Below are 11,811 nucleotides of genomic sequence, written 5' to 3' on the forward strand. Positions count from 1 at the left end.
TGTATGTCTTATTATTAGCATTATTTTAGTTTGACTTAAGTTCAGGGATAGTTTATTATTATCAAATCATATTTTTAGCATCGTTCAGTCCTCTGGTGATAGTACCAGTTTCAAGTCCATAGAGATGTTGTTTATGTATAGATTAAACCGTTTTGGTCCCAGTATTGACCCCTGGGGTACGCCAAACGTTACATTGAAGCTTGTATATTATCAATGCTAAAGTAAATCACAATGTATGATTTGTTGAAATTATTTATTTGTATGTTACTGATGAGCACATAGGCCACATAGCCAGGAGACCCGAGTTCGATTCCACAGCATCTCTGTGTGGAGTTTGTATGTTCTTCCCGTGTGTGCATGTTTTTTTTCCGGGTACTCCGGTTTCCTCCCACATGCCAAAAAAAAAATCCTTTAAGCAGCTTGCATAGTCTCGGTTGTTTTTGAATTTACTGTTGGCGAACCGCATCATAATGGCTACTGGTTTGCTTTTGTCTCTCTGGGGGAGGGGGTGACAAGCAAGCAAGCGGGGCCCTTCAAGCGAGGGGGGCGGGGTGGGGTGGGGGGGTTCATGTGGCACATACTCTGTCACCTCCTATTGATCCCCTCTTTTCTCCCCCACGGTGCAAGACAAACTGACAGAGAGGCCCCTGATTCTCCAAACATTGACCAACCTACCTTCTCGTCTTTTTACCACTAATATATACTAATACTATATACTAATATATACTTTTGAAAAGAAAACCTCCATTGTGACTTTGGTCACCCCCACATGCTCTTTTTTGCAATAAAAGAATGTGCTGTGGAATGTAGGGGATTAAAATGTAACAAGATTTCTTGTTAGGCACCAGGCCTGGGATGATAGTAAATCAATTAATCACACAATTAGTGAAAATTAACTTGATAATTTACATGCATGTCCGTTTCCTCCTGCCTTCAAGGCTAGAAGAGGCTTCACTCTGTGTATTGGTTTGTGTATAATATACTGTACACACAGGGCAGAAAAGTGTAATGGCAGACTACAGTGGGGAAATCATTCCGAAAGCATCTCGATGAATCAACTGACTTCAGACAAATAGCGATAAAATGCACCAATGAAGGGTTCAAAGTTGCTAACGGATTATGAAGGGAAAGGTGATGTTTCTATTGGGCCGTTCGTCTTGAACCCATCAGAGTTCCTTTTGATGAATCGACTTTTCAGATGGACACCCAGGCAATTTTTTTTTTCATAAATTCATCATAAATCCGAAATTACTAGAATTAAGATTCTAATATTTAGACATTTGGCTGGTTCGGTTCTTACTTGAAGTTCATACAGACTAGGTTTTTAGATTTAGAAATAACCTTTAATTGTTGAGAATTGTTGAGGGCTGCACGGCGGTCGAGTGGTTAGCGCGCAGACCTCACAGCTAGGAGACTCGAGTTCAATCCCACCCTCGGCCATCTCTGTGTGGAGTTTGCATGTTCTCCCCGTGCATGCGTGGGTTTTCTCCGGGTACTCCGGTTTCCTCCCACATTCCAAAAACATGCTAGGTTAATTGTCCACTCCAAATTGTCCATAGGTATGAATGTGAGTGTGAATGGTTGTTTGTCTATATGTGCCCTGTGATTGGCTGGCCACCAGTCCAGGTTGGACCCCGCCAGCACCCCCGCGACCCTCGTGAGGATAAGCGGTAGAAAATGAATGAATGAATGTTGAAAAGGAGGAATTGATTTGTGTCTTGGGGATGCATGGACGCATCAATGGGGGCATCTTCATCTTCAGCTTCAGCTTCAGCTGGAAGAGCAATTAATGTCATCTGTCCAGTCAGTAATGTTTAACATTTATATTTTTAAATAATAGTTTATTTTTTCAATCCAGTTTTTGCACTGAACAAACCAATCTCTCCCTTCCTTCCTTCCTTCCCCCCCCCCAGGACAGTGACCTTCTGACATTCAATATCTCGGCCCATCATTCATGGTGGAGCGAACACGGGCCCGGCTGTGTGAGGAGAGAGATGCCAGAAACTGAAGGGGTCCACAGCACCGAGAGCCATTCCTACATCACTGTCATGGGCTGCCTTATGGACTACCAGTACATTGAGGTCATGCACAGTGGAATGCAGATCCTGGCTGCGGTGAGTATCAGCACTAACCCGTGACGTGTCATACATACGTAGATATCGTTGACGTCCTGTAATTCATCTAAAATACGCTTTAACACAAAGTCCTCTTCTCTGTTTGGATGTGTGATTGATGTGAGGGCTAGCAGATAGCAGACTAGATCTCAAAGGATAAATGAAAAGGAAAAGGTAGAAAGCAAGGCCTCCTTCTTTGTAAGACAGATTTTCAAGGTCGCCCTGAGAGGCCATGAAATATTTAGTTGGGGCTCCAAGGATGGAGCTTTGTGTCATTTAGATGAAAAATATGATTCTGCTGGCCAGTAATCACTGTCTAGTCAGAGTCCCCGTGTGCCAGAAAAGATGCTGATGATAGAAAATGATATTCAGAAGTGAGGCACAGGTAGAGTGGTCTCTCAATTTGGAGATGGCAGGTTTGATCCTCTGATCCCCCTATCCATGTTTCCTTGAGTAGTCGATACAGAAACGCCAGTTTGGGTGTTAATACACTATTTTTGTTGTGTCAATCAACAAACATATAAAATAGTTTGAGAGCTTCATTCATTCATTCATTTTCTACAGCTGGTGGCCAACCAATCCCAGGGCACATATAGACAAACAACCATTCACACTCACATTCATACCACAATTTGGAGTGGCCAATTAACCTAGCATATTTTTGGAATGTAAATGATGATGAAAATCATAACGTGTCTCTGGTATTGTTCAGGAGGCCCGGCAAAAATGTACGACCCGCAGACCATAGTTTGGGGACCGCTGCTGTAACCGTTTACTTCATTTTCTTTTCATGTCTTTCATTGTCAGAAGTCCTCTTTTAGTCCTTCTCTGATCTTATCTGAATTCTATTTAATAATTCTTGTTTTCTTTTGTGACTTTCATTCCTACATGTGCAAATCTCTCGTCTCTGAGACACGTGTTTTTGGACATTAGCATGCTATGTCATGCACTTATTGGATGTGAAAGATGCAAATGAGCAGCACAGCGGACGCTTAACAACTCCATGTGAGCGTGTACATGTGTGTTTGTTGATGGGGGGGGGGGGGGTAAAAGAACAGGTATGGTCTCTGCAGACCCAATCTCATCATGCACACACACATAAAGCAGTAATAATCTACTGAGACGTCTCTGCCTCGTTGTCAGGAGGGTCCTGAGTAATTAACCTTCAAGACATTTGCACTCGCTTCCCTTTGTTTCCTTGCTTGTCAACCTCTATTGTGTTTTTTTTTTACTGTAGGCTTTATTCCTGGTGCTGAGGAATAATCAATAGTGTGGTCATTTACTTGTAGACTGACCAAATGTATATCATGGCTCATACACATATGTGTCCTGCTATAAAAACTGGCAAATCATCCACAAAACTAGTCATCTAATTACCAATAATTACTATTACACATGTTACAACGCTGTTACCGTTACATCAGGGGTGCTCATTAAGTCGATCGCGATCTACCGGTCGATCACGGAGGTGGTACTGGTCGATCGCTGGTCGATCGCGGCGTGACATTAAAAAAATATCATCCCAGCATCAATGCCGTCACTTGATTGACATACAGGGCAGCCATTCAGATGACAACTGAATGTTGCCCTTCGGGCGACCAATCAAATCAAACAACGTCTCTAAGTGCAGCAGAACTTACGATGTCAGCCTATCATCCATCCCCGTTACTTGATTGACATACAGGACAACCAGTCAGATGACAACTGAATTTTGACATTTAGGTCACCGCCCATGCGTAAACAACGATGCAAAGTGCTAAGCTAGTCGCGAATTGCGAGATTTTAAGCCCTCGCTAAAGTTTATGGTCACTAAAATGAGTGAAGGAGCTGGACCAAGTAAAAAGGCAAAAACTGGACCAAGTAAAAAGGCAAAAAACATATCACTTCCATACGGATATGGAATATTATACGGATATTATGATACGGATATTATCCATGACTGATAAACATTTGGAAGTGTGCTTGAGGCTGGCTATCAGCAGCTACTGTCCGGACTATGCATCCCTGGCTGGTTCAATTCAGTGCAAGTCATCAAAGTAAACTCAGGTAATTACAAAAAATGTTAATAGTTAATTATGTGTGTTTTGCAATATTGGCTCATTTGGTTATGTAAGGTACATCAACATACATTGTACGTACAAATAATCCTCAATACATTTGAAAATAAATAGATGTTTTGCATTTTTGTAGTGGGTAGATCATTTTGACTCGGTCATTTTAAAAGTAGCTCGCATGCTGAAAAAGTGTGAGCACCCCTGCGTTACATGAAATGCGGTACGTTATTATCATATTATCATATTGTTCAGCCAGCCACAGGACAGTAGCTGCAAACAATTTAAATTCAAATGGAAATGAATTGTCTTGTTACAGAACCTTTAATATTTTTATGCCTTGTAGACTGATTTTTATGATAGGTATGCACTGAGAAAATGTAATATGTCTTTCTGGGCTGGTCTATTCAGTGGAAAACTGACCCTCATTAGCCTTTGCAGATCCATGTAGCCTTTTTATTAAATTCCTACCTCCGAAGCTGACTGTATGCATAGCCACACACACAGGTTGAACTTTCCTTTCACCTTCATTATTCCAAAACGGGACGACATCCCTTTCAACAGTGAATGAAGGTCTGGTGGTCTGGTGGTCTGGTATTACTTTAACTGTTTTCCCATCCACATTGAACCTTTTGTGTCCAGTTCTGCACTTCCATATGCTTTCCTTCTGACCATCTCATTTGGCCTTTATCGCTGCTCAATGCTCAGAGGAGACGGAACAGAGATACGAGGGAACATTGTGTCACCGAAGTCGGGTTCTCGTCTCCACTCGGGCATCTCTGTGTGGAGTTTGCATGTACATGGACATTTGGCTGGTTCGGTTCTTACTTGAAGTTCATACAGACTAGGTTTTTAGATTTAGAAATAACCTTGAATTGTTGAGGGCCGCACGGTGATCGAGTGGTTAGCATTCAGACCTCAAAGCTAGGAGACTCGAGTTCAATCCCACCCTCGGCCATCTCTGTGTGGAGTTTGCATGTTCTCCCCGTGCATGCGTGGGTTTACTCCGGGTACTCCGGTTTCCTCCCACATTCCAAAAACATTCAAGTTAGGTTAATTGGTAAAGTGTATACATTTCAGTGTTTTATAGCCTACCTCCATTTTTTTTAATAAAAGGTACACATTATACTAATTGTAACATTTATTGCAACACAAACAACTGAAATAAATAAGAGCTTACATTCAGCACTTTCACAACATTTATGAAAATCCATCCATACATTTCCTGTACCGCTTATCCTCACAAGGGTATGCTGGAGCCTATCCCAGCTGTGTTCGGGCAAGAGGCTGGGTACACCCTAGACTGGTCGCCAGCCAATCGCAAATAGAATATAAAAATATGACACCCCTTTCAATATGTTGCAGTATGCACCTTGCATTCTTAAACTTGTTTCATAACTACACGGTGCACGACCGTGCATCAGTCACTGACTTTTGTCTGCTTGTTTTGGGTGTTTTTTTTCGGGTGGTTAGTTAGAAAACTGCCTGGTATACTGAACACGTTGCTTTTGAGAAAAATACAGTCAACAAGGCAGACGTATTATTGATAAAATACAACATTCACAGCTAAAAACACAAAAAGTCACAGCAGTCAAAAAGTATAAAAAAGTTCCACATTAAAAAAGGGATTTGAACAGGTGGGTTTTGAGTTGCTTTTTGAAGGTGGGAAGGTCAGAGCAAACACGGAGCGAATACGGCAAAGAATTCCAGAGGGTGGGGGGGGGCAGTGACGGAGAGGGCTCAGGGTTCTGTCTCCCTGGGTTCGGAGTTTGGTCCTACTGGGAATCAAATCTCAGTCAGCACTTGCACATATACACATATAGCTGAATAATAAACAATATAGCCACTTGTGATCAATCAATTTCAGACTTAAAATGATGTCTCAGCTTTAAGCACATTTCTGGTTAAATGGGTGGAGTACGGATACGGATCAGATCATCTTTGCATTGGAGACATTTGAACAGTTGTTCTCGAATGAGACGAGGGAAGGCTGGCTACCGTTTAGTTCTGTGTTGTCTAACTTCTCCTGTCTGCTTATGTGTTTCTAGCTCCTGGGCTTTGTGTATGCCTGCTACGTGGTCAGCGCCATCACTGAGGAGGAGGACAGCTGTAAGTAGTCCGATCTCACCCCGACACGAGGAATACGAGGAATAACACATTGCTTGAGTTTCCATTCTGTGTTGTCCCTGGTGATTCTGTTCCTCTAATGTACTCCGACTTCCTCACATTCCCGGGAGCCTTTTGTTTGTCACTCCAGCTGTCTATTCCCTGGGTGGGGTGTTTTTTTTTTCATGTAGGTCCCCGCATATGTTGTTCCACATACCACCCGTGCTCCTGTCCGTTCATCGTACAGCTCCATGTTTCTGTTTGAGGGTCAGGTCATACCTGCATACCTGGGAGTGTGCAAGTCCATAACGTGCTGTTGGACGAGTACACAAATGAACCGTGACTGTCGTCCTTCGCCCGTCATGCAAGGAGAGCGTGAGAAACCAGAGAAGGCCCCTCGTGATGAACGACCCAGCTGCTGTGACCTCACGGGCAGCAGGTCAGGGGTCCTTTTCAGGGTTAGCCAATCAGAGAACAGGACACATTTGATCAAAGAGTCAATAGGAGTCAAAAATAATCATAACTCACCAGGACTAATACTGTAGCTTTGTCCTTAGGCACGGAATTATAGCTTTCCTGTTTTAGTCAACACTTTTGTTGCATACTTGTCATGGCTGGATGGCTTTGTGAGGATTAGCTGTGACTGTATGGGCTCTCTTAGGTGGAGAATACAGATTATTGTAAATATGGATTTTGGCTGCAATTACATCAGTCACCCAAAAGTCTGATGTGATTTTAAACAGGGCTAATTGCATGCTCACCAGCAGCCCCTTGTAATTTGGTGTCGTCTTGCGTGTTCGTGGGGCCCGGTGGCGGAGAGCTCAAACTCTGCGGTCACATACCAGAGATCCACTGACTGTGGAGTAGTTTGCATTTTACCCGACTGATCCCGCCCACGCTTTGAACGCTAGCATTTAAGCAGCGTGGACTCCCAAATCAAGCCTGGAGGACGGCGTCCTCAAGTTAAACTCAGCTTTACCAAAACCCAAAGATACTCGAAAGCCATGTTTACATTTCAGCTGTTGGGCTAAAAGCTTTTTTTTTTCTTTTGTAGTTTGTAATGCAAACTTTGTGTAGGTAGTACTTAGTGCATCTATGTGAGATATTGGATGGTTTGAGTCCCCACAAAGTGACTGCAATTGAGGTGATGCATTTGGAGAACATATGTAATGTGTGTTGGTGGTTGCAAAGGTCAAGGGTCAGATGTATTTCAAACTATTTTGAATGGGTTGAGTAAGACCCACAACGATGAGCCAATTCAAGAAACAATACAAGCAGTTGATGTTTGCTAAATACAAGGATGAAGAGTCTTGAACCAGTCATGATGTGCTATATATATCACTATAAATTAAAATTAAAATTAAAATTAAAATTAAAATTTAATTTTAATTTTAATTTTAATTTTAATTTTAATTTTAATTTTAATTTTAATTTTAATTTTAATTTTAATTTTAATTTTAATTTTAATTTTAATTTTAATTTTAATTTTAATTTTAATTTTAATTTTAATTTTAATTTAAAAATATATATTTTTTACTTAATTTTTTTAAGTAAAAAAACAACTTAAACTATATTAGGAAAGCAGGAAGTGAACAAATGTACAGTTACTGATTGTAAAAGTACCAGATGGAGGGGTAGGATTTAATAAGCTTTGCTTCTTCCTACTCCTTTTGGACATGTGGAACTGGGAACTGATTATGGGATGCACTCAATTGGAATCTGATGCATGTTCAAATGAAATATGAAATTAAACCATAACCATTTTTTTATGCAGAAGGTAACGGTAAGGAAATGTCTTATGAACAGGAAATTGATGTTTGCATGTTCTTCCTTTATGGAGACCACAGTGTGGATATAATTAAAATGTTGTTCTGTGATCCAGGCTGAACTGCAGTAAATTGTAGCTACATTACTTTGGACTACAAGCTCTTTGTTATTATAATCAGTTGTGTTCAGACACACACACACACACACACACACACACACACACACACACACACACACACACACACAGTCAGGTGTCCTTGTTCTCATTTCCCATTCTCATTTGATGTGTCCATCATTGAACTCCCTTCCTACCTCAGCATTTCTCTTCCTCCTCAGAGCGTCCTTCTCTTTACATCTCTCATCTCTGATGTCCTTAATGCTGTTTTAAGGCTCCTTGCAAGCAGCAGCTATGGAGGCGTTCTTTTTGCAGCTCGTACAATACGTACGTAATATTCATGGGCGCAGAATAGGAGGAACTTGCTTTACGTTTGCTACAAACATCTACATGGTTCTATGGGTGAGGATCATTATATGTACATCTGCTGTGGAAAAGTCAACAACAAGGCAACACAGGCCATGCAGCTGGGAGACCTGGGTTCGATTCCACCCTCGGCCATCTCTGTGTGGAGTTTGCATGTTCTCCCCGTGCATGCGTGGGTTTTCTCCGGGTACTCCGGTTTCCTCCCACATTCCAAAAACATGCTAGGTTAATTGGCCACTCCAAATTGTCCATAGGTATGAATGTGAGTGTGAATGGTTGTTTGTCTATATGTGCCCTGTGATTGGCTGGCCGAAGACAGCTGGGATAGGCTCCAGCAACCCCCGTGATACATGGTAGAAAATGAATGAATGAAGTCAACAACATTTGGCATTGCTTTAGAAGTGAAAGAAAGTGAGTTTTTATGGGGAGCAGAGGGATATGTTTGGGGGGGGGGGGCATGTGGAGAGGTGTCAAGAGGGCTGAATATGCAGGAGCAAACATGAGACGATCCTCAACCGGTGATATTCCAAGACATTCTGAGGACTCGGATTACCAAATCGAGTCATGTTTGCACTAACAACAAGTGACGTCGTGATCGATTAAACTTTGACCTTTTTTTTAACAAGACGGGACATTTGCAAATAAGAAAAGACAGACACGAGTGTTCTGTCATGCTGTGTGCTCCCCAAGGAGATACATGAATTAGTGCCGAGGTTTGTATACTGCACACACAAAAGACCAAAGAGACGATATCGGCCAGATATTAAGCATCATTGACTAAGAAGGCTTTGGTCGTCCTCTGGCGTTAAGCTGGTCCTGCGTCTGACGCCGTGTTTGTGTTGCGTTGTGAATCTTAACACAGACTTATCAGTCGCTCTCAGACACACCGTCAGCACGCGAGTGGTGGGGAAAATCCTCTTTGTAAAGTAGGTCATAGAATTAGCCGCCTAGCGCTGGGATAAGCTCGCTTTAGCATGTCTGCTAATTATATTGCTTCCTTATGTGCTGAGTCACGTCCCCGCAAAAAAAAAAAAAAATCCTTCAGAGCAGAACTGTGAAACGAGGGGTTTTGTTGGGTGGATGAAATGTGTGTGGCAATGTCTTGTTGTCAGGTTCAAGGCTTTTACGGTTACGGTTTTACCGTTTTGACGTCAATGTTTGAAATAATAAAACGGGAGACTAATTTACACTCATCCTGATATGGTGTCATTCAACCACCATTACATCCATGTAAAAATAGCTACCGCAGGAAGTACACCGTCCTGAAAATAACTCACCCAATGCTAACACGTGAGTCTACGTTATGTATTTTTTTGTGTGTCTTTTCTTCGGGGCTGCACGGCGGTTGAGCGGTTAGTGCCCAGGGTTCAATTCCACCCTCGGCCATCTCTGTGTGGGTTTTCTCCGGGTACTCCGGTTTCCTCCCACATTCCAAAAACATGCTAGGTTAATTGGCCACTCCAAATTGTCCATAGGTATGAATGTGAGTGTGAATGGTTGTTTGTCTATATGTGCCCTGTGATTGGCTGGCCACCAGTCCAGGGTGTAAAGGTTGTCGACCCCTGATCAAGGTCTTTGTCGTTACCGGTGTCTTCCCAAAACAAAACAAATAAAGATGAAGACATGTTGACATCTTTCATGACATCAAAGATTCAACCACATTTCAAGGAATTTTATTCCATATTTTATTCTATATAGTTTGGTTGAATTCCAAATGATTCCAGTCTTGAAGGTGTCGGACTCGCGGATACAGAACCAAGCAGAGAGACGTTGCATGTTTGACCGTCTGATGAACAAAGATAAAAATGAAAAATGCTCGGGACAGAGGAAAGGGCTGGTCCCCCCCCTTGTAGCCCACACGGCTCCAAACCCTCATCCTGAAAACCAAATCAGTATTTGACACTGCGTCCTCTTATCACAATGTACTTGATGTGGTCTTCCAGTTTCCAGGGCGGTCCTTTGTCTTTTCCGCCATCAGTATTTGCTTTGCAGGAAGTAGCGGCCCATTTTATCCCAAAGAGCGGAAGCCGCCACTTGAATCCCGTTATTGTCAGTATCACTCGTTTCCATATCGGGTTTGGAGGGGCTTGCAATTGCTGGACATGCTAGCTGCTTTCTCCTGTCAATCAAACCACATTGTGACCCCCCCTCCCCTTCTCGTCCTTTGTTTGTCAGCATCATTACAGAGGTTTTTACTTCATCTAGAAAACATCTCTCAGCATCAGCTACACCATCAGCAGCAATTGTCCCCGTCTTGTGATCCACCCCCCGCCCCCCCATGCTTGTTCCTCTGATCCTCACCTCGGGTCCGACCCCTTACGTGAGGAAATAAAGCGAGCTACTGGAGTGTTTGGCGTGTGTCTGAAGGTCATCTCTGTGTGTCAGCCATGAAATTGGCAGGTTGTTTTTGACAGGCTGGCAGCTTCCACCTGTTCCCTTCGGCTGGAGACACACACACACATACACACACATACACACACACACACACACACACACACACACACACACACACACACACACACACACACGGATTAAAGACCATGTTTTTATTGTTTTCAGGAGTCTGTTTTTCATACACTAAAAATAAAGTTAAAAAGGCCGGCATGTTCTGTTTCCATTCCCGCATCTGTTTCTCCTCCTCTGTTGTTGTCCTACCATTCCATGTCTTCCATGTCTTGAACTGTCTTTTTTGATTTATTATGAGATATTTATGTTCCATCCTTTGTTTTCAGTTGATTTTATTGGTGGATTTGACCCATTCCCACTCTACCATGTCAATGAGAAACCATCACATCTTCTCCTAAAGCCAGTGTCCCTGTAAGTACACATGTGTGTGTGTCCGTGTGTTCTAAATGAGACTATGGGCAGGGGCTCGTGAATATTCAATATCCTAATATATGTCTTTAGTGCAAGGATGCATATTGACCCCCCCCCCCAAAAAAAAAAACACATAATCAATCAAACTGTTCTATGGGCCACATTTAGGATAAATTACCGTAACTTAAATAGTGGGCTGCATGGTGGGCAAGTGGTTAGTACGCAGGTCACACTGCTAGGAGACCCGAGTTCGATTCCACCTTCGGCTGTCTCTGTGTGGAGTTTGCATGTTCTCCCCGTGCATGCGTGGGTTTTCTCCGGGTACTCCGGTTTCCTCCCACATTCCAAAAACATGCTAGGTTAATTGGCCACTCCAAATTGTCCATAGGTATGAATGTGAGTGTGAATGGTTGTTTGTCTATATGTGCCCTGTGATTGGCTGGCCACCAGTCCAGGGTGTACCTCGCCTCTCGCT

The 11,811-nt window shown here is 42.6% G+C and overlaps 1 protein-coding gene across 2 annotated transcripts in view; it reads left to right on the plus strand.

The window, feature by feature from the left end:
• Positions 1-11,811, plus strand: part of nkain4 (sodium/potassium transporting ATPase interacting 4) — a 33,030-nt gene that overhangs the window by 19,771 nt on the left and 1,448 nt on the right. Inside the window, exons 4-6 of one of the 2 annotated variants that reach the window (XM_058050924.1) lie at positions 1,914-2,114; positions 6,214-6,274; positions 11,252-11,336. In XM_058050924.1, coding sequence (XP_057906907.1) covers positions 1,914-2,114; positions 6,214-6,274; positions 11,252-11,336 — 347 coding nt within the window. The remainder of the gene's footprint in view (positions 1-1,913; positions 2,115-6,213; positions 6,275-11,251; positions 11,337-11,811) is intronic. The other variant, XM_058050925.1, reaches the window with a different exon arrangement.

This window comes from Doryrhamphus excisus, chromosome 16, assembly GCF_030265055.1.
Source record: "Doryrhamphus excisus isolate RoL2022-K1 chromosome 16, RoL_Dexc_1.0, whole genome shotgun sequence".
Lineage (NCBI taxonomy): Eukaryota > Metazoa > Chordata > Actinopteri > Syngnathiformes > Syngnathidae > Doryrhamphus > Doryrhamphus excisus.